This window comes from Myotis lucifugus, unplaced genomic scaffold (assembly GCF_000147115.1).
Source record: "Myotis lucifugus unplaced genomic scaffold, Myoluc2.0 scaffold_27, whole genome shotgun sequence".
NCBI lineage: Eukaryota > Metazoa > Chordata > Mammalia > Chiroptera > Vespertilionidae > Myotis > Myotis lucifugus.
Window position 1 is genome coordinate 3,358,794 of NW_005871075.1, and position 24,065 is coordinate 3,382,858.

The 24,065-nt window shown below is 47.0% G+C and overlaps 1 protein-coding gene across 3 annotated transcripts in view; it reads right to left on the bottom strand.

Annotated features, from left to right (window-relative positions):
* Positions 1–24,065, bottom strand: part of NSMCE2 (NSE2/MMS21 homolog, SMC5-SMC6 complex SUMO ligase) — a 218,262-nt gene that overhangs the window by 6,775 nt on the left and 187,422 nt on the right. For all 3 annotated transcript variants that reach the window (XM_023751936.1, XM_006086304.3, XM_006086305.3), the window contains 2 exons: positions 2,630–2,730; positions 2,108–2,214 (listed from right to left, as the gene is read on the bottom strand). In XM_023751936.1, the coding sequence (XP_023607704.1) occupies positions 2,108–2,214; positions 2,630–2,730 (208 nt within the window). The remainder of the gene's footprint in view (positions 1–2,107; positions 2,215–2,629; positions 2,731–24,065) is intronic.

Here is a 24,065-nt window from a genome sequence, read left to right on the forward strand (position 1 = left end):
ACTTCCGAGAGGAAGGGAGATAGAAACATCAGTGATGAGAGAGAATCATTGACTGGCTGCTTCCTGCACGCCCCACACTGGGGATCGAGCCCGCAACCCAGGCATGTGCCCTGACTGGGAATCGAACTGCGACCTCCTGGTTCATGGGTGGTGCTTAACCACTGGGGCGCACTGGCCAGGCTCCTCATGCCTTTTTAATCCATCCTGTGACTGCTGTTGGAGTAACTTCTTAAACTCCAGGGTGGCCTACCTTACTCCCTCCAAATAATGTCCTCTCATGTCTATAGAATAATAGTGGCAAAAAAATGACGACCATGATGATGATGGGATGACGTGTGCTGAGTCTTACCATGTGCCAGGCACTTTAAACGCTTTATATATATCTTATTCAAATTTAAGACATACTAATCAGGCAATTACAACTATTAGCATCAATTTATAGATGAGAAAACTAACAAAATCATGACCTTTAACACCCTCTATACTGAGCCTTTACACCACTCCTCTATTGCTCTTATCCATTATCCTTCTATTCTCCCTCCAACACACACTCCCTGAAACAGTCCCTACTATCCACCAAGCGATCAGGCTCTGAGTGGGGTGAGCCCCTCACTCAGAATGGTTTTTCTTTGCCGTTCCGAAATCTTTCTCATTTTTCAAGGCCCAGGAAAAACGTTACCCTCTCTGTCAATCTCGCAGACTTCTTCCACTTGGACGTAATTGTTATTATTAAACTATGAGAATCCAAAGAGTTTGCAGAATCTGAACCCAAGTTATAGAAATATGAGAAATTTATTTTTTCCTAAATGGCAAGTATCACACAAGAGCTTCCAAATATGCACAATTCAAAAAAGGCCAAGGGCATGAGAAAGCCAAAGTGTGCAATTAAGAAGATCCACTTAAATGTGAAGCCGGTTCTAGACGTACTGCCCCGGCCACCTCCCCCCCCCACCCCGTCCTCCCCCTGGGACTGTGAGAACGTGCTTTGTACCAGTGGCTGCCCTTTGCAAATCTGACTCCTGGAGAATATTCCAAACTAAGAAAGAAGAGCTGGAAACAGAACTCTGGGAACACCTCTTCTTAGCAATTATGTTAAAAAATGGACACTTTGCTTTGCAGAGAATGAAGAGAGGAAAGAGTCCATAGAAAAGAAAGGCGAGAAGTTCAGAAACAAAGACAAGGATATTCGCAGGGTGAAACGGGAGGTTTCACTAGGGAAATACAACAGCACAACTGTAAGGTGAAAGCTCAAAGCAGATAAGAATGCACTCAACTGTCTCCATTTTGCAACCAGTAGGCCGGCCTCCTAGAATAAATAGGGTCAATCACTTGACTGAATGACCATCGAGATAGCTGCAGTCTCCAACGCCCTCTCTCTAAGCCCACACCCGTGAGGGGTGGTGGGGATTCCAATTCCAGATCTGGACTCGCACATTTCTGGGCCCTGAGAAGCGAGCCCACATCCAAGGACTGTTATCACAAGTCCACCGAGAGCTGGCCACACCTGCCATTCCATTCCTGGTGACAATGCCAAGTCTGTGATAAGAGTGCAACACCTCCCCAAGTCAGCCTCCAGGAGCCCAGCTGTGTCCTCAGTGGTCATGGGTGGCAAGGGGGTGGGGTGCGTTTGAGAAGGAGGTAGAAATATCCATATGAAAGATCCTTCAAACATTCCAATTTAAAAGTAATAATAATTTCTCATTGACCACCTATCCACACATTTACTTAAACCTTTGGGGAAGTTACTGAAGTAATTAAAGATATGAAAGACTGTTCGTCTTTCTCTTAGTATCACAGTTCTTTCATTTGTTTTCAGGCTATAGCACAAATTCACCAAACTCCTGTTACCTAATGATGACAATCCAATCCAACTCCTTTGTCTCCGACTTTAGAAACGTGTGGCTGGCGTTCCCTGGCTCTTCCCGAGGAGGTTACTACCCTTTTCCTCCTGGATTGTTTTCCCAGAAAGCCAGCCCCCGTGTTTACGCCATCTGGGAGGCGGCTTACTTGAGGGGGCCGGTAAAACACCTTTTCCCGTGGCGTGAACTCAGCGCCTCTGCCAGCCCAGCCCTAGGAAGGCTCCACTTCCCTTCCGGGACCAACTCACCAGGCCTTTTTCTTCCGTCGGTGCTTGGACTCGATCATTCGAACAATGGCTTCCTCTTCGTAGGTGTGGCCGCACACTTTATTTTTCACTGGCTTCTTCATTTCCAACTGCAATCAAGGAGACATTAGGCTTTCAGGAATGCTAATGACCAACTTCCAGTAACTTCTCCAAGTCACTGATTACTTGGCACTGTTTTTTCCTAGTTGGGCTTTCTATGTTTAACCTCCCAATCTCAAGGCTTAATTACGACCGAGGGCCACAGAAGAAACAGCAGGGAGACTAGTGGTAACAATGTCACTGGCCTGTGGGCCAGTAATTTACTCCCAAATGGTATGACTGATTGAAAAGTCTTTCCAGCCCACGGACCTCCCGTGTACCATGTATATACTCTCTGATCCCCATCACTCCTCTTTCCTCCCTTCTTAACCGTGGACATGAAACCTAGTCAGCAAGCAAACAGGAGCCCCTGGCCTCTGTGAAGAGAACTGCTCTGGTTTCAGGGGAGGAAGGAGGACACAGTACCTGCGTGATGGGGCAGATGAAGTTGGTCTGACTCTGGGTCACAATCATATCTTCGTCAACCCCCTCTGGTCCATCAGCCTCTCTGTCTGCTTGAAGACCGTCTACAAGAAAAAAGGGAAGTGGCTGAGCCTCCGGGTCCACCATGACAAGGGCAGGAAGGAGTGGAAGGAAGGGGGGCAATAGTCGCTCAGGGTCTACTTGGTGCCAGCCCCTGTGCGGGGCACTTGGATGCCTATTAACCCTTCTGCCCATTTTTGACGAGGAGACCGAGACAGAGCAGTAAACCACTTGTTCCAAGTTACAGAGGATCCTCTGTGGGGCGTGCTGTCCAGTAACCAGTAGTGCGGCTTTGGTGTCCCACGGACCTGGTTATCTCCACGCCCAGCTGCGAGTGAGGCCTTGGCCAGCCAGGCCTTTCTTAAAGCTCCACTTGACAGCTTTGTTACAAAAATGAAGAGATGGAGAAGGTGGTGCGCTTCGCACTGCCCCAGGCACGAGGACGCATTCACTAAACGCAATGACTGATAGGTGGTGCAGGGGTTCTTTAACTTTTTGGTCTTAGAACCCCTCTATTCTGTTAGATGTTACTGAGGGACAGGAAAGGGGACAGACAGGAGAGGAGGAGAGTCAGGAGCAGAGCGGAGCGTTCTCTCGGGTGGCTCTCCAAGCCGCCTCCTGTGGCGGCCACTGCCCATCTCCGCGTGTGTGTTTGACCGTCTGCGAAAGAGTGACCCCTGTCCACGCCTCGCAGGGCTTGTTCTGAACCAGTGGCTGGTTTCCGACTGTGGACTTCACCGGAAAGTCTGTTAGATGAGTTACAGAGCTCAGCCAGCGTGAACGACTGTGGGTTTGTTTTTTATTTTCTATTTTTAAATTTCAAAACGTAGAGGAAGCAAGAAAGCACAAGTCAAATGCACTGCCAACCACGAGGGAAGGCGGAGTGGGGAACTGGCACCGTAGGTGGCTACCAACATGAGTGATCACGGAAGGAGGTCTGACGGCGTAAGCCGAGGAAGAATGCCAGCGGTGAGTAAGAGCCCACAGACCAGCAGGCTAAAAGGAGAAAGGTTCTCCGAAGCTAAACTTCTCTCCAGATAGAACATTCCCTCACCCGAAACCTGTATTTATAGAAAGTGATATTGACGCTGGGATTCTACAATGTGCTAACAAAAGGTCACGTCTGGCAATAAATGTCAGTTACACGAGTTTAGCTGACCAGAAGACACAACTTTTTGATAAGCCCAGTATTAGAAAATTGGAGGGAAAAATATAGATCAAATCAGGCAGGGATTTAGTCAAGCGATGTCTGGCTCTGTCTTCTTGGCCTGGTTCATTTGAATACTAAAACCAGGGGCCACCCCTCACTCCCCCAAGTTGTTTGTTATTAAAGAGATCTCAAACTTTTTTCTGATTATAAAGAGAAAAACAAGAACACTGGCCCTGTTGTTTGCCACAACATATTAGAGGCATGCTGTTGGTCTGTGCCAGCTGCCGACTTCTGAGCAGTGGGGCAGAGCTCGGATGCACCCTCCCATCCAAGCCTGGGTCCCGGCCCTAGTGAGGTGCCGAGGTTGGAGGCCTGGGCAGGAGCTGGCATTTACAGAGGACCCATGAGAAATGCCAGTGGCTTTCCTGTGATTCATTTGATGTCCTAAAGTGAGCACTACAGGGGAGAAGCCAGGGGAATGCTTGAAGCAGTGTGAACAGTTCAGGATTCCAAAATGCCATGAACATTCCCCAGTGATGTGAACTGGGGGAGGGCGGTGAAGGCGTTTATTGGATCCCAAGATGTAGGCTCACGGTTAGTCAGTTATGACTGTTACTGAGGAGCTAAGAAGGGCTGCCCTCAGCCTTTCTCACTCAGTCATCATCTTCCTCATGGCTCAAACCAAAGCCTTTGCAATTATTCTTGATTATTCCTTTTCCTTCATTCCTCTCATCCAAAACATCAGCGAGTTCTGTGGACAGTTTCTGAGCTACATTCCGTAATCCGGATCTAGATTCTTGATTTCCACTCCATCTTAGAACAAACTACTGCGGCCTGCTGCCCGGGGCCTTCTGGCGAGACTCCGTGCACACTCTTCACAGTGGCCCACGCAGCCCACCTCTCTGACCATCTCCCTCTCACTCACCAGCCCAAGCAATGTAACCTCTTGGAGAGGCTTCTCTGGCGCCCCAGCCTAAGAAGCCACCTAGGCATTCCCCGTGACATCCCTTTGTGACACTACCCATAGCACTTATCTGTGAGCTGTTTTTATTTTTTAAATAACTTTTTATTGATTCCAGAAAGGGAGAGGAAGAGAGAGATAGAAACATCAATAATAACAGAGAATCATTGATCGGCTGCCTCCTGCATGCCCCACACTGGGGGTTGAGCCCATAACCCGGGCATGTGCTCTGACCGGGAATCGAACCGTGACCTCCTGGTTCATAGGTCCATGCTCAATCACTGAGCCATGCCGTCCGGGCTGTGAGTTATGTTTTTGTGTGTCTCCTTCCTTTTTCCCCTCCCCTCCCTTGGTTTCCCTCTGGGGTCTTTGTTGTCTTGTTCACGGGTGTTTCCTGGAGTCTAAAATATCCTTGGCATATAGTAATAGGTGTTCCGTAAACATCTGATTTAGTGAAGGGCTTTATCTAACAAGGCAGGAGTGGGCATATTTTTCATAAGGATATACTTAACATAGTTGACAGATGTGGCAACCACAAACACACACCCTCACACAACAATGATTTTATAGGTTTTAGGCAAATGACAGAGGATTTCACCCCAGCTTGGGGTGCAGCCTTGGACCCTGAATTACATGTCAAAGGCAGGAAGTAAATATAAGGTTTACAATTACAGTAGGCCATGTGGTAATTACAAAGGAGACTCTAGACATGGTCTTGTGGTCAGAAAATACACTTGGTCCTGGCCACACACAGCCTAGTATTAGTCACTTGTCTGTCTTCGGGCCTCCCGACTTTGGCCACCGTCAGACAGCTTCATGTCAGCTAGGAACACAAGCTGATGGTTGTGTGCTTTTTCAATGAAGCCTGGACGTTTCTCTAAAAGCACCTTCCTCTTAGGGTTAGTAGCACATAAAGAAAATACTTTACAAATATTGTTGCCTGCTTGAGATGCTTCCTGGGCTGTCCAGACTCTTGGGCTGGCACTATTCTAGGGCAGCCTGTTTGGAGAGGCTGAGCTGTACACGGAAGGTTTGGGGGCCTCCCTAATGTGCAAAAGAACGTGGATTCCAAGTTTGAAACTCTCTCGTTATAGTGTCTGCACATGTGTCTGCGCCAGTTGCTGACTTGTTTCTCCTCCCCAGTAACCTACAGCTGGGCCTCCAATGGGCCCACCTGTCAACCTGGACATATCTCAGACTCCAAGTGGGAAAAGAAGTACAGGGGTGTGTGTGTGTGTGTGTGTGTGTGTGTGTGTGTGTGGCTTTGAGGTCTCTCTATGGCACTGCTGGGTGTCCAGCTTTGCATCATGGTTTCTTCCTGAGACTGGTGGCCCGGCCTGTCCTGAATGCTAGCTGTTTGGTGGGCCAAGTTGCCATTGAGGGAACTGAATCCTATTTCCAATACTCTCTGGCACCCAGGCCTCTGCTGTGTGTGAATGGCTTCTGCAGAATTAAGATGCAGGTCATGTACAGAGAGGGCCTACAGAACTAAATTTCCTAGATGATACAGCCTTCATAGGACGGCATCATTCCAGAAATCAAGTTTCAACAAAGATGTTCAAGAACAGACTGAGTTATTACAATTCAATCAGAACAACGGCTAGAAGATAGGGTCCAATAAATGTTACTTATCATATATATTCTATTAGAATCAATGTTATATACTGATAAAATTGTTATTGCTATTACTATTATTTTTACCACTATGTGCCCGAAGCACCATGCCTGGTATTGGCAAACAACAGTCCTGCCCTCAGGGAGCTCAGCCACGTAGGACGGAGGGGCAGGCTGTGTTAGAGCCCATGTTCCAGATTGCTGTGATCCTCACTGCTGCACGGTCCTTCCCTCTTCTTATCACACCTCACCCGAGAGCCTGGCTTAGTCATGTCATGCACACCGTCTTGTGAGGGCTCTGCATACACAAGATACTAGGGAAAGACTCTCCCAGAAAAGGACAGTGCTGGCCTCTTTGAAGAGCTGATATCTGAACTGCATCATAAAGAAGGGCCTTTCAACCTACATTTCCTGATGCAGCTCTGCTACCCCCTGAAATGTGAGCATTTCAGTCTTAGCCACCTGAGGTCAACATTCTGATGAATGTCCCTCCTCTTCTCTTGGTTATAAGCTATTCTCATCTCAGATTGTATGTATGTGGAGACGATATCTCTACCCAATCCCTAAAGCCAGTCTCCCTTTTTAGAAATCTCACAGCAACTACTGCCTATACCATATTCTTTTAGCTTTTACTTCCTCATTATCCAACTGTTGCATGTGGATGGAGCTTCCTTTCCAGGTAGACCAAAAGCTCTTTGAGGACAAGCACTGAGTGTGTAGCGGTCAAACCAACTCAACTCAAGTTGCATTGTTGAACATCTGCTCTGTGCCAAACACTACGCAAGTGCCAGGCGTGGATACAAAGAGGACTAAGATTGGGTCTGGCAGAGGAGACACATAGAAACATTTATATTCAGTGCAATGAGTGAAATAATACATGTGCTGTGTACAAAGTATGAAAGTAACCCAGAGGATCTCTGTGGGTGGGGTGAGGAATCCAGGTGAACCTCCTGCAGAAAGTGATGACTAAGCCAGGCTCTCCAGGGGGGTGTGATAAGAAGAGGGAAGGGCTTTCAGGCAGTTGTACAGTATTCAGGAACCTGGGCTCTAGAAACTGCCTGCCTGGGTTGGAATCCCGGCTCCATCACTTTTTCAGCTTGGGTAAGTTACATTATCTTTCTTTGTCTCAATCTTCTCAGATGTAAAATGGAGCTAATAATCGTACCTACTTCATAGAGTTGTATAAGAATTAAATGAGTGAAAGGTCTTAAAATAGTGCAAGCGATAAAAAAAAATGGTATAATTTTTAACGTTATTACTCAGAATACCCACAGACCTAGCTAGCATGTAGTGGGCACATGCAATATGTACGCTCAATTCAATAAAAATGATACGCCATGGGATCACCCAGAGAAAAGACAAGATGGTCCCACCCAGGATTCTAAATGGGATGAGCTCTTTCATGCCCCAGGCGCAGTGAGGCCCAAGCTAGCTCAGTTGTGTTTAGCTGACACAGCGCTATGAACATTTTCAATTTCTGGCCGCTTTCACTTCCATGGCTCTTTCGACACACTCTACTAAAGATCCTGAAAGCACACTGAATGAAGAATTTCAAAATATTTCCTCCAAATGAGCTGACAATCATAATAAGATGTACCCGTTCACATTATCATGCACTCACTAATTTACCTACTGTTGTTTTAGGCATGTGCTTCATCCTCAACTGACATCATGTAATAATTTGCTTCCACTTACTTAAATACTGTCATATCTGTCATATGCCAAAATATGCAGGTTTTAAAATAAGTAAAACCCAGTGCATTCTACTAGTGGGACAATAACCAATCAGTTTTTTATAGTCATACAATATCCATCTCAAGCCAACAAATACTGAAAATATCCCCAAATTCAGTGCATGCGTTTAAGACTTCTTGTAAGAGAAGACTTAATGACCATCTCTAGATTACCAAGCAAAAGCAGGAAATCTAATGCACACATTCTGTTTCTTTATTCTGCAATTAACTAGAAAACCACATGATAGGAAAGCTGCAGAGCCCGCACAGAGAAGGTCCACAACTCGCAATTATTTAGATCCCCAGTAGAGTATGAAGCAAGCAAAGATCGGAAGATGAGAAACGCCAATTGAGCTAATCGTACGTTTTATTTTTGAGGGTTGTAGATGCCACCCGTCCAGGTAGCTAAGACATGCAATCTCTATCTTTAAACTGTCTTCACTCTGTCTCCTCCTCTTCATTCTCTCTGCTGCCCTCACCCAAGTCCCCAGAACTGCCTATTTAGAATATTGCAAAAGGTTCTTTACTCATCTCTCTGTCTGAGTCTCTCCCCAATCTATTCTCTCTATTACAACTAGCCATCTTTCTAAAACCACGGCCTCCTAAGCATGACAACAAGACTTCAGTAGGTGGCTCAGAGCATCTTCATCTCCTACTGCTCCCCACCTCACCCCATCTCCCATGTCCACCTGAACTAATTACAGTTTGCACACACTGGCCACGCTCCTGTGCACTCTGCTGGCCTTGCACCTAGCAATCTCTGACCACCCTTCCAGACTCAGAATTTCCTCTATGAAATCCCAAAGCAGAGGTGAGTCCTCCTTCGCCTCCAGCCTATCTTTTGCATGTGCTCTAATCATATGTTTAATTCTCCATTTTCCCTGTCACACTGTGAATTCCTTAAGGGAAGGAACTCCATCTTACTTACCTTCAGATTCTCAGTGAGCCAGGCAAGGTGCAAGAACTTAGTAAATGTTCACTGAGTGATGGTTGCGGAAACAAGAGAATGCTTTGAATAGTGCTATCTATAAGGCGACTGTAATAATATGATGAAGACAGAGAGGGCTGTTTTGAAGGCAAGTCTTTAGAATAAGCAGCTTGGCCCTTGATCTAATTACTAATTTTATAGAAAGGGAGTCATAACACACTGCGGAGGTCATTCTGCTCTATATTCTCTGCTCCACTTCTGTGCGAAAGCAAATCACCAAACGGCAAGATGATAGAGGTCATATTCCAAGAAACAAACTATACCACTATGTCTTTAGATCATTTCTAATTCTATTTCTTTGTCCCAAACCACCCATGTTCATAGGAAAGTACAATAATAATCAGTTATCAGCCCAGCCGGCGTGGCTCAGTGGTTAAGCATTGACCTATGAACCAGGAGATCACGGTTTGATTCCAGGTCAGGGCACATGCCTGGGTTGTGGGCTCGATACCCAGTGTGGGGTGTGCAGGAGGCAGCCAATTGATGATTCTCTCTCATCATTGATGTTTCTATCTCTCTCTGCCTCTCCCTTCCTCTCTAAAATCAATTAAAAAATATTTTTAAAAAATCAGTTATAAAAAATGTGTGAATGATTTCAAGTTTACTGAGTTTACCCAGGAGGGCAGAGAGTACACGCAGTGATATTCAAGAACAGCAGTTTTTATAACAGGAACACTGGGGAGACCCAGGTATCTGATAGACTGAGGACTTAAGGGAACTGTGGCATCACCACTCACAACAACTGATAGTTATTGAAAATAATCTGTAACACTGGAGATGCTTATGTCATAACATGAGATGAAAAAATGAAATTTGAAACTATATGATTAATTCATCTTAACAATAGTATGTAGAAAAAAGGCTGGAAGAAAATCTGATGGAATACTGCAGTCCATGATGCCCAGGAGACATCATTAATGTAGGTGTGAACTGGAGATGGAGAAATTAAGAAAAATTTCTAAGGTTTCTGAAAAGTAATTATTTAGCCTGGCAGGCATGGCTCAGTGGTTGAGCGTCCACCTATGAACCAGGAGGTCACGGTTCGATTCCCAGTCAGGGCATGTGCCTGGGTTGCAGGCTCGATCCCAGTGCGGGACGAGATTGGATCCCAGGAGGCAGCCAATCAATGATTCTCACTCATCATTGATGCTTCCCTCTCCCTCTCCCTTCCTCTCTGAAATCAATAAAAATGTATACATAAAAAAGAAAAGTAATTATTTAGCTTGCACATTTTACATCTAGTACTCTTCAGGAGACCAAGTAACACTTATGAGGTCAGCGGAGCCGACGGCAATGAGGACGGACGGACTTGTTTATTCACTTTGTCAAATTGAAACACATTATGAAATCAAGCCCAGAGACCATTTACTAAAAAAGGAACTTTAAAAATGATAATTGCTCAACTTGAAAACTGCAACGTTTCAATTTTGAGTCAAGAACAGGGGCTAATGACACTATTTCCATCCCTGACATTTTCTAGCTGTATCATCCGAATGACAGATAAAAATATTTCAAACTTATCTGCTCCACAACAAGGCAATACATCACAATTTATGTAATATCCTCTCTTCCATCTCCTCTGATGTCTGAGCTCCAGACACAACAATAGTGAAATACCTGGAGACAATGCGATACTTTAATAACAGAATAAAACTAGCCCTAATATCATACTTGGTTTTGTAAGGCTTCTCAAAATGAATGATCAATTTAATTCTAAATGATAAATTTTCATCCTCAAAGGATGAAGAGCACCTGCAGGCATCCACTTTGGGATGAGGAGCGGTGAAGGGGAAGCACTTGTCCTGAGACTGTCATGCCCGACACAGTCCCTTCCTCAGACCTCAGGTTTCGTCAGTAGGTCACTCCCCAGGACTACGCAGCACGGCCGTTACAAAAGCCACAGAACCCACGTATCCATTACACAGGCTTATTTCCCTGCCTGTAACAGAGTGTCAAGATTTACTTTGGGCCCACTTAACAATTCTTCTTTATGGTGGCACATGGTAGTTGTGTTAAAAAAAAAAGGAGAACAGGTCCCAAAGTGCCATCAATATGGAAGAAATTTAAAACGGTCAAAGCGTGAGGGCCCAAATCTAGTGAGGCTCAATGATCCTGTTAGGAACCATCAGCCACCCCCCCCCCCAAAAAAAAAACGCAGCTCAGCCCCAGCCTGTGACAGGCCCAGGGTCCATCTGGGTGGGCTGCTCCAAGAGGCAGGAGGCCACATACGCTGTGCCGGCCCTGACCTCTGTTTTCAGGGTCTTGCCTGAAGTTAGCATAACAGAAAATATAACCCAAAACCCCTGCCTACTGGAAGAAGTAAAATGAGAGAGAAAGAGAGTGAGAGAGGGAGAGAAGGAGGGAGAGAGGGAGGGAGGGAGGGGGAGGGAGGGAGGGAAGAGGGAGGGGGAGAGAAGGAGGAGTAGGAGGAGGAGGAGGAGGAGAGCGGGAGAGAAAGAAGCAAGAAGCAAGAGGATGTGGAAGTCTCCAGTCCCACAAGGAAAGGCACAGCCCTGGCCTCTACCCCTCCTTCCTCTCCCACCTCCCTCCTTCTCCACCTTCCACCCTCTTTAAAACTCCCCACATGCAAAGAAGACACATGACTTCAAAACCGGGATCAGCTTAGGCCACAGCTCTTGTGGATGTGTACACTAGATCTGAGTCATTTGCTCACTGTGTAAACATGAAGAAATCACACTTCTAAAACTTCCTCCTTCAGACGTTACAGCCCTTGACAATGTGCTTAGCATGAAACATCTACTCTTTTCCTTATCCACACCCAAGTCATCAAGAGGGACGATTTCCTTTCTCACCGAAAGCTCAGATTCCAGGACAGGTGACAGTAAGAGGCAGCAGGACAGGGAGGCGGGGGCGGGAGGCACTGGCTGTGGGTGTCAAGCCTCTGTCCAGGCAGAGAACCGAGGCCCCGGAGAGGGATTTACCAAGGCCACCGCCCTCCTCTGGAACCTCCCCACCCAGGCACTCAACACATCCTCAGTAATTCTGTTTATGCCGCGGTGCCCCTCACTAATCTGTAAGCAACACAAGGAGAGGGACCCCTTCTGTTCATCTCTGTGTCCCGAGTGCATGGCTCATGCCGGGGCTCAGTGTCAGAACAAGGGACCCCATCCTAAGTGGTTCTCAGTGACTTCAAAATCCTGTTCACTCCCTAGCTCAGCAGTGGGCAAACTACGGCCCGCTTGAAATGAATAAAACTAAAAAAAAAAAAAAGACCGTACCCTTTTATGTAATGATGTTTACTTTGAATTTATATTAGTTCACACAAACACTCCATCCATGCTTTTGTTCCGGCCCTCCGGTCCAGTTTAAGAACCCATTGTGGCCCTCGAGTCAAAAAGTTTGCCCACCCCTGCCCTAGCTCTTCTGCAGAAAGGGGTCTGTGCAAGACCCAGAGGCAGGGACTTCAGGCGGCTGGGCCAGGCACCCCTGGGCTCTCTGGTAAACTGGGTGCTAAATCTCCTGCCGGCCATCAGTCTTGTTCCTATTTCATTAGGATACTATGAAGATGAGATAAATGTTTTATCCTCATCAGAGGAACAAACCTAATATAAACACATCGAGACAGTGACAAAAACATATGAATAAGAAGAACATCACGAGTTTCGGGGGGGGGGCAAAGCAGGTGATGGGATGATCTTGTCTTTCATCTTCACAGCCTGTGGGGTCCAGCGCACCGTCTGTAGTCGCCCATAAGCTCACAGACAGCCGTGATGCAGTGAAAGAATAGACGAAAGGAAGGACGGAGAAAGAGAGAAGAAAACGGGCTCTCAGAACTGGCTTTACCAACTCCAGAGGAAAAGGAAAAGATCTGGATCACTTCCTTCCTGAGCACAGAATGTGGCTGGAGCCACAGTCTCCAGTGCAGAGCGGCTCTGACCTAGGGGGTGCGGTAAGCAGGGAGCAGGCAGAGTAACCAGCACACAGCCGTGACATCGCAGGGCCAGGCTTCCTGCGGCTCTGCAATTTTCTGACTACAATTCTCTTCCTCAGCTAAAGATTCTCATAAGACAAAGAAAAAACAATATGGGGAGGCAACTGGTTAGGGGGCGGGGAAGCCTGTCTCTCCTTCTGAGACCCTCAGCCAGGAGCCCATGCGGGAAAAGGCAGCAAGGAGCTCCGGAGCCCACGGAGGAGAAGAGCTGACAGCACGCGGAGGGTGAACACCACCGAGGGAGGGAAGTTACGCAGGGAGGTAATTAGCACTAATGATAGGGTCGTAATTAGAAGCAATGGGATTAAGAAAAGGAAATTTTTAACTGTCAGGAAAACCTCTGCTGGGCCCATCGTGAGGGGAAAATGAGTCTCCCATCTTCTTCACGCAGACTGAAGGCCATTCATCCTACCAAAGCCGTTCAAATGAGCTGGGAATTATTTAAAGGGGATCTTATTTTTGGTACCTAAAGTAGACTAGGTTACTTATGACACAGAGGCCTGGCGTGTCTAATTTTATCATTGCTCTCTATTCTAAATTCAATGGTAAAGGAGCTAACGATAAAAAAGCCTCTGATTCTTTTCATTCCAAAAATATGACTCAACACTAAAGAGATCAAGACTAGCAGAGTGAGAACAAGTGAGAAAAACGGAACACAGTCGAGCAAGCTTCCATTTACAACGGAGCCAGAGCTGAGCGCTAACGAAAGGGGAATAGGAAAAACCGGGCCTCTTTTATTTTTCAGAATGAATTCAGTGACATTACTTTTCAGAATTCATGTAAAGATGGCGAGGGAACTTGTCACACCGGGAACGAGCGCTGGCCTTCCCGTCGGAGGTTATGGTTTCACAGTGACCGTGAGCAGCATGCCCACAGCTGTGCCGTAACTGAAACTTGCAGCCCTAAGGAAGGTTCACTTCGTGTCGAATTCAAGGACTGCCGTGTAGGAGGCGGACGGTCTCCTAGGGTCAGGACTAACACTTGAAGGAAATTTGTTTTCTCTTCCTCATTCGGGAGCCCCCGGTATGGTTCATGCAAGTTTCATTTAGCAAATGTCTGCTGAGCACCACGGCTTCCTGAGCACAGAGGAGGCAGAGCCGGGGTTGAAACAGACAACTAAGCCCATGACCATAGCCTGGTGTGCGGAGCCCATGACCACAGCCGTGAGCTTGGGGGACCAGGGGAGCTCACAGGGAGGCTTCTGAGCCTGACAGCGGGAGGGACAGTCCCAGTGGGAGGGATCCTGAAGGAAAGGAGGTAGGATGAGCAAGGGCAAGGACATGAGAGCAAGCATGCTTGATGTGCCTCCATTCTCAGGAGAGGGGCTTAAGAGCAGGCACTCCAATAACATGTACCAATACCCTATATGTCCAGCCTAATAAAGTAAGCGATAAAAACATTTAAAGTCAGGTTTTCTGGTATTACAGTATTATTATTATTATTATTATTTATTATTATTAAGTGCCTCCTAAAATGTAAGCTGGATAGGAGCTGATCTGCCTGCAATCCAGCCCACCCACACAGCACCATTCACTGAGGGCCTGGCATGACGGTGGCCCTGTGTACACCAAGATGGGTGACACAGAGCCCTGCCCTAACGGGCTGACGTCTAGTGGTGCCATTAAAACACAGCGGGATAAGTGCCATGAGCTTCCACAGTGGACTCCAAGGAGACAGGCCATTCCAAGCAGGGGCGCGGGAGCTCCTGCTAGGCCTGTGGGCAAGGGGTCCAGGTGCACTTGGAACTCGAGTGCCTGGGTGGAGGGCTGGGGGAGAGGAAGGTGGGAGGGAAGGGATGCAAGGCAGGCAGAGCAGAACGACACCACATACTGCTCCACAGGGCTCTTCCCCAGCAACAAGGCGTCAGGGCACTTTAAAAACTGATTCCATAGTGGATTACAAACATGAAGCACTGACAGATTTCTCAGGTAAGTCAGACGCTATGACGAGTACTCTGTGCTCTCCCCAGCGGGTCTGCTCATCCCAGCTGTTCATCCAAGTGTAAACTCAGGGCCAGAGCTATAACACATTTTCAGAGAATCCTCTCAAAACCTGTGGTCTGGTTTCAGATCCTAAGATCTCATAAACACCACGATGACCTGATTCAGTCCTTGTCAAAAGTCCTTTTCCATAGACACTCAGTGTCACCATCACAGTGTCAACACTGTGTCTATTACTCCGGTAACAAGTTTCACCTAAAACCCTACTGCTGACAGGCACTGTGTTTGGAAGGGATAGACAGCCTGATTCGAAAGCAGCGTTCACTGTACTCAGAATTTTATGATGCAGGCTTTCAGCTTGTACAATATTAACTAGCTAATTGCTAACTTGATTTTCCTTTTCCTTTCTGCACTGCTTCTGAGGTTCTGATGAAATGTTTGCTGCCACTGCTAGTGACATTCAGAAAAGGATCATTGGTGTTTGACTCCACGTGGGACTTTTGATGCAATAGATGTTTGCACACCGCTGTCAGAACAAATAAGATTGGTTTTTCCTAAGTGTGAAAGGAACACAGCTTTTCCAAAGAACAGTGAGAAGAAAATATAAGCAAAGGGCACTTGGGGAAATCTGGCTGGGGGACACTTTTGGGTTCTGTTGATCTGACTGTATGAGAAAGATTTTTAAGAGCTTTTATATAAAATATCGAGGGTACAAAAACACAGTGCCTTAAATCAACTTGCCAATGACAAGAAAATAGTACTTTGGTGGCAAGCGCACCGGAATGAGTGAAAGTTCCCAGCTCTGTCACCAATGTGACAGGCCACAGCTGCTCTTGTTCTTGACCTTGTTCTTTCTCTAACCTGAAAAATAAAGGGACGAGAAGAGTAAGGGAAGTGGATTCTATAGTCTCAAACACCCATTCCAGTTTTAAATCCTCTATCCTTCCAATCACTATCAACATTTTACCCTGAGAGGAACCAGACTATGTTAAAAACAAAGAAGGTTTTATGACTATTTAGGGAGTCAACTCAAATGACTCCCCGTACTGATCTCAAAGTAAACTGTTGCGTTCAAGAGTCAACCTATTTGCAAACCAAACTTGCATAACATCCTAGTTTATGTTACAGAAATAAATGGCCATTAGTAACTGAGCAAATAAAATCTGAATTTCAAGTGATGAAAACATGCTTCACTTTGACCAATATTAAGCATAAATTGAGCAACAGAGATGGTTACCCAAGCAGCGCAGGTAGGTGCAATGTGCTCATTACCAACACTTTAAAAAGTGTGTTTGGGGAACCTTATAATCACAGCATTATTTTCCAAAAGTCACTGGACTACTAAGCAGAATTCTGTTTAGACCTGTCATATGCTTAGAAGGGGGTAGGGTTGCAAGTCAGCAACAGTAACAGATATTAAATCAGTTGCTGAATTTGCTTTCCCAGAAGGAACAGACTTCTTACTGTGGCAGGGACACTTACCCTACTTTTAAAGCAAAACCTTGGCTTGCTCTTCTTTTCAGCCTTCAAGATTACAAACATCTCATATACACTAAGCCCATTTTCCCAAGTTATAATTATTTTTTCAAAGACTTCTACCAATTAGTTCATACAAACCCATCATTTTACAAACATTAAGTAGCCCGTCGGTCGTGGAAAAGGGCAAGGTGATTACAGCCAGGGACATTATTGGACAGAGATTGGCAAGTCATGGTATTAGTGAGGGGAAGGGCTCCCACAGCTCCCAGAGGTCTTGCTGGTGTGAAGGTCTATGATGCCAACAGGACCATCCGTTTGAAGCTGTTAAAAAGCACACACGGGAGCCGGTGTATTTCTTGGCACTACTATTTGAAGGTGCACCAACCTGGAAGCCCAACCCATTCCCATGTAGACTGAAACAAGTCTTGGAAAGGATTTGCAAAAAAGAAACTCACATTTCCCCAAAGAGTGTGTTGGATGCAGCTAATGCTTAATCATCTGTGCTCCAGACAGTAAAATGTCACACATGGAAAACAGAACTATGAACCCAGCCATGTGAATTTCCCTGTGGTCACCTCAACTTCTCCCACTTTTACTCTGCATCAGTTTCACTCAACAAGACCCCAGCATCCTCACCGTGTCTCCCAACCCATTCTGATCCTCACCATCCTCTCAGGGCTTCTGACTGCACATGACCAGCGCCCCCTTGCCCCTCCCCACTCTGACGGAGGCAGCGGCATGCAGTGTGGGAGGGCCAAGGGGCTCAGTCAGCTCCAGGGAAATCCTGCCTCCCCTGGCTGTCTGATCTCTCAGAGCCTTAGTTTCCTCACCTGTAAAATGGGCAACACTTTCCTGGCAGGACTGCTGTGAGGATTGAGCATTTAACCGAATACCTAATTTAACGTAATTCAATGATTATTTAATGTACTCAGCACATCATAAAACGCTCAACAGGCCTCTTTTCTTTCCCCTTCCCTTGGCCTCCAGGATATGGGATGTGTTTACTTCTGCTTTCTGCTTCAACCCTGCCTTTCATATCTCCTTCAAAACCACTTCAATAGCCATTCCTACTGGCAGTGGGGCCCTGCTCCTCTCTCCGGGTGACAAGGTGCCGTGTGATAACAGATGGCCTCTCCTAGCTTGTCACTTTCCCAGTCCTGTGTATTTGCTTCCTTGTTATAGTGCCTGGGTTAATGCCATATGCACACAGGGCCATAAATGCTGTTTCCTGTGTATCTACCTCCATCAATGCCACTCTGTTATCTGTTCAGATGACACACGAAACTACCTATCCACTTTGCACTTTCCCCTTTGGTTGAGCAATGCCTAGCTCTCAATCATAAGTACCTTTATTATATATGACATATGCTTATCTTTCTTCTGTGATCCTTCCTCTTCTCCCACTGGGTCACGTCACCATGTCAATGATTTGCCAAATAAGCGACTTCTAGTCATTTTCCACTTGGCCTTCAGCATAATTCAGAACACTGCAAAGGCTTGGATTGTCCCCCAAACCCCTCCAGCCTGTGAAATACCTCCCATTTTGTTCCTTTCTTTATTATCAAAAATGAAAATTTTAGTTACCTCCTGGCTATCTATGTTTCCTCCCTACAGCCTCAGAGAGGCCTCATGAAAGGAGACAACATGGGCTCAATACTGACTCCCTCAGTCCCCTGAGCAAGCCCCCCACTCTTCCTGAGGGTGTTCTCATCTCTAAGTGGAAAAACATCTGCCTTCTAGGACTGCTCTGAGGATAAAGACATTTTGGGTAAAATGCTAAATCCGGGGCTCACCACATGTCAGCCATCAAGAAATGAGAAAAAAGATTTTTCTTAACCCTCCAGCGCTGCTTCCCACCACCCACCATTCCATCATGTCCTGTCCCACTCCTTTTTTAAAATATATGTTTTTATTGATTTTTTTTTTTTTTTAGGGAGAGGGATAGAGAGACAGAAACATTGATGAGAATGATACATCATCAATCGGTTGCTTCCTGCATGCCCCCTACTGGGGACTGAGCCCGAAACCTGGGCATGTGCCTGACCAGGAATCAAACCGGTAACCTCTTGGTTCCTGGGTTGATGTGCAACCGCTGAGCCACACCAGCTGGGCTCACTCCTTTTATTGGCAGCACTTTTGAGGGTTTGGCTCAAAACTCAGGGCCCTACCTTGACTTCCCTCTGCAGGACAAAACATCCCCAAGAACCTTATCCACTGCTTCTAGGTTGCTTCAAGATACTTCATAACCTTTTTTGAGAGAGAGAACACAATCCTTCTCAAACACACTCTGCCCAGCATCCCTCTGCTACATCCCAAGCTCTAAAGGCCTCACCTCAAGATGTCCTTGAAATGCCAACCCCAGCTAAAGCCTTTACTGATTCAATAGAATGGACACCCTTGCACAACGACCCTTGAGGAAACCGATTCTGCTCCAGCTCGGGGAGGCGGGGGGAGAACTCTGGTCCAACTTGTTATGTGGCCAGAGACAAAGCCCTTCACTTCTCTAGGCCAGGGATACAGGCTGGGCTGGAAGTCTAGATTCTCTGAGTTCACACACTGGATCCCCTGTCCTCTCTAACTAATGGTGCTGGTTCCGTAGCTGTGAGAATGACCTTGAAGTCCCTTGCCTCGGCGGCTGTTCTCAAGAACAGAGACCATTCTCTGGGTAACTCCCTTAGCGCAGCCCGCAGTGCTGGGCCATCATCGGTTTTGCGCACGCGCTCAGATGACAGTGATCAAAGTGCCTCTGGTGAAGCAGACAGCTGCCACCAGATGACTCAGGCCTCTGCAAAATGGCTTAATTTAGACCCTCTCCGCTGCCTACAAAACAGAAGGAGGTGAACTGCACACCCTTTCATTCACCCTCACAGTGGCTCCCTAGGGTCAGAAGTCTTTATCACTGTAACACAGGTGAGAGAGTGGATAGATGTCTTCTGGGGGTGGGGTGGGGTGGGGTGGGAAGAACCCTAACTGATGGGGACGGAGGTCTGGGCTTTGGGCTGCCTCTGCCACCAACCGAGCATGGGATCCTGGAGGAGGCACTTCCCAGGCCTAGTCTTCTCTGGAAAATGGCCTCGGGCAGTGGTCCCAAAACTGGGCTGGGTATCAGAACCACAAGGAAAACGAGATTAGAAATAAATCCAGATTCCCAGGTCCACTCTTGGAGGTTCTCATTCCACAGGCCTGGATTGAGGCCTAGGAACAAAGGTCACTGGCAGCAATAAAGGCTTATGACATTGGAGTCCCAGTTTAGTGTTCCATTCAGACAACTTCTCCAAGTTCCAAAACCCATTAGGTCATCTTCCACCTCCCCTCTGAGAACCCAAACTGTGGACCATTTCCAAGCAGATTGCATGGTAGCTTAGCACTTTTATGAGAACCCAGAAAATGTTGAAATCTAACAGTTCATAAGACTCACAGGGCAAGTAAAGAGGTAACCTTGTTCTGACAGAAATCCAAGCTAAAGTGCAGGAACTCCTCTCTGAGCAAGCTTCTCGTGGCCAACAGGGAATGCCGAAAGGGAAGGCAGAAGGCAGCAGGCTCACGGAGCAGCAGGCCAAGCTTCTCTCTCTCTCTCTCACAGAGAGAAAGGGAGAGGGAGGGAGAGAGAGATAAAAATGTCAATGATGAGAGAGAGTCATTGATCGGTTGCCTCCTGCATGCTCCACACCAGGGATTGAACCTGCAACCTGGGCATGTTCCCTGAGCGGGAATCGAACCGTGACCTCCTGGTTCATAGGTCGACGCTGAGCCACTGAGCCACGCCAGCTGGGCAGGCCAAGCTTCTCTTAAAAGAGAACCTGCAATGTTTCTGGGTCTGCTTGGCTACGGCTTAAAGATTCAGTGAAAGTCTCTGAACAAGGGAAGAGCTAACCTAAGACCCACCAGCTTGGTCACATGAGTGCTCTTATCTAGTGAAACTGACTGGGAGCCAGGCCCTGTGCAAGCATGTTACACACACTGCCTCATTCCACGGACACGGCTCTGATGCAAGCACTATTATCACATCTTATTGAAAACTGAAGTTCACAGAGCAAGCCAAACAGATATATGTGACTCCATAAATTACACAATACTGCAAACATGACCTCAAGAGCTAATGCACCTGAGGTCGAATTTTCTAGACTACCTGACGCTGAATGGGAAGGACCAGCAAACCTGCCAATGCTCGAAGGATCGGTGGATGGGAGACAGAAGTAAGCACAGAATCCTCAGATCTGCTTTACTTAGGGGTTCGGACAAATGGGAAGAGAATAATAAATACAATTTACAAAACTGGAATCCAGCTCTCTTCATGTGGGTTTCTGGTGTCTGTGCCCTTGAAGAGCTAGTTTTCATAAGTGGCTGTAGGTTCCATGTCAGTGGACTGAGAATGACAGAGCCACTTACAAGGCAAGAACGTGTGAGAATTAAATAGACTGAGTCCACAGAGCAGCTTTGATCTCCTGAGGGAAAGGCGCCAAATAAATGAAATATGGAAATATTATTTGCCCTTGCAAAGGCTGTCGTGGACAGAGGCTTATAAGAGAGACTTACTCCCCGCCACCCCCCCACCCCAATCCCCTGTTCTCTAAACTTTCCAAGTTTTATCCCCTGCAAATAAATTTGTGGTTTCAGAATGTGGACCAAGCTATACTCTGCAACTCTACTGTTGATTAGAATCTGAAATACAGTAAGCTCGTCATAAATTCCTTGCAAGGGGATCTGAGTTCTGAAACAGTGAAGTACCTTCTCACAACATGGTCAGATTTGGGAGTCCCCCAAACTTGCTATCATAAAGCATCAATAGGAAAGTGTATAGAAAGAACTTGGTTGTTTGCTGCTACAAAGTAAAGAAGAAAATGCATGTTTTTTAAACCTCAGGAAGAAGGGCAATTAGGGTTTTCATCTCTCGCAGCCTGGGTTTTCCTCCTCTCTCCAAGGTTACTCTTTCCCATCACATGGCACTTGACATTTACACAGTGTTTTACAATCTTTTTATTATCGAATGTTCACAGGCGCCCTCGGAGGGAGCGCCCTGGGTCCTGATAACCATTTTAAAGGTGAGGAAACAGCCATAGAAGTCTTGTGACTCGTTCAAAGTTATGAGACAACTTTCTGCCTTAATCAAGGACATTTTACCACCTCTTTCACAGTATCTATAGGTAAACACAAAAACCTAGTGCATAATGGGAACAAGGCCTGGGTTTCTTCTCAGTGGACTCAGTCTTACATTAACACTGGAAGAGGTCTGTGGCCATCCAGTCCAAACCCTGCACCTTCCAGATGGGGCCTAGAGAGGTGAGCGCCCACGGCCTCCCCTTCGTTAGAGCCAATGTCAGGATGACTACTGCTCACCTACATCCGAAGCCCAGAGGTTCTCTCCCGTCCCTTCTCGTTGAGGTGTGAAAGGCAGTGGTTCTAAGGCAGTGGTTCTAAGGCAGTGGTTCTCAACCTTCTGGCCCTTTAAATACAGTTCCTCATGTTGTGACCCAACCATAAAATTATTTTCGTTGCGACTTCATAACTGTAATGTTGCTACTGCTATGAATCGTCATGTAAATATCTGATATGCAGGATGGTTTTAGGTGACCCCTGTTAAAGGGTCGTTCGACCGCCAAAGGGGTCGTGACCCACAGGTTGAGAACCGCTGCTCTAAGGGATAGATCTAAATTCTAGCACCAAGTATACGTTGAAGGGTTAAGAAATGAACGTCGCTGGCCATGGAATGAAACCTAGACTCCTCCAGAGGCAAGCGTATCATCTGGTCCAAGGATGCTCCAACCTTCACAGCAGGATCCGAGATCCTCTGGGACTAGCCTTCCTCCCTGAGGTTTGAGATGATCAAAAGGGCAGAGGATTCGATCTCCACACTTCAGGGTGGGTCCAAAGCTAGTTCTGTTTCCCCCGGCGAGAGGGCAGCTTTATTTCCATCTCTCTGAAAGATGCCCACCCCCCGCCCTTTCTCTGTCATTACCCCTCCCCCTCAGCTCACCCACTATCAGCTCTAACTCCCACCCTCGCTGGCCCAAAGGTCAATAGCTCTCCTAGTGCTGGTTCTGTTGGAGGCGCTTGGAGAAAAGTGGGAATAACACCACTCTTACTATTAATACTACCTCCACCCCCACCTCCATTTTACTGAGTACGCACGTGTTCCAGGCCCTGTGCTCAGTGAGCACTCTGTGTGGATAAACCCAATGTGCAACGTGTCTCACCACAACTCTGCAGCTTACAAATACCATTCCCATTTTACAGACAAGGAAACTGAGGTACAGAGAGGTGAGTTCACCCAACGTCCTACGGCTAGTAAGTCTGGTCCCAGAGGCCACCCTGGTTAGTTACCACTCTATGGGGCCACGAGATAAAGAAGGGCCTGTGGGCACTCAGTTCGTCCAGGGAACAACTCAGACAGGTGTGTGGCTGCAGAGTAACACCATCTGGCAACGAGGTGGTCTATCAACAAAGGCAGATGTGGGTCCCAAGTAGAAATCAACCTAAACACCAAGCTCTGAATGTAAGCCAAGCACGCTATTTGTTCAAAAGGAAGTGTTCTTGTGAACTAAAATGAAAGGAAACAGGATATCAAAGACAATGGCAATTCAAAGGTTCTGTGGCAGCTCTGAAGGAAGAGCCAGGCTGACAGAGCCAGCCGCTCATGGCTGAGGGCGCCGGCGGTGGGAGCGGCTGAATGGACCTGGGGCACAGCAGCCAGGCTGCACCAGGCCTTTACACACTCCCCAAAACATCTTAATCCTTGTCTTCCCGAGATAACCAGCAAGAACGGATGCCTTGCTGCGGACGAGGCCAGGCTGGTCTTGCTGACACCTCCGACTTGGTTTCCCAGGTGAGACGGGCCTGAGAGAGGAAGCCTTCCTTGATGTTGCTGTGACATGATTCAGGAGTAGTTTTCTCTGGGTCTGAACTCACAGCTCACAGCTCAGTGTGGGGTGAATCTGGACAATGCCCCTCCCACTTCTTAGGTCTGCGGACTGAGGGCACGGGCACGGTGGGTAGTAGAGGAGGCACTGAGCTGGGGTCAGAGACCTGTCCTTGGGTCCCACTGAAGCAGTAACCAGACATTTCCTCATCTGCGAGAGGGTTGGGACTCGATGACCTGGGATGCTATTTTTAACTATAACATTTAAAAATTACAACTTCTCTGACACTAAAAAGAAAAACACCAGAAAATGGAAACGCAGCCCACTGGGATTAATGGAAAGGCTGACCGTTTCTGATGAAGCACCGAGGAAGACTGCTATCAGTGAGTCACGCCAGAAACCAGTGAGAGTCAGATTTTGTGCACCAGCCTCTGAATCATACGGAGGATCCTCAAGACCACAGTTTGAACATCCCTGAGTTGGGCTCTCACAAGAGAACTACTCACCACCACCTCTGGCTTTGCAACAAACCACGTTCCCATCCCACACCAGCAGATTTTCTCCAATGAAAACATGCACTGAGACCCTCCTTGTGCCTGTCACAAAACCCGGTCCCAGCCCCCAAGGTGCTCAGTCATTTACATGCTCACAGCTCCCCACGTGCTTTTATACAGTTATTTTATTTTCACTACAAGCTGATACAAC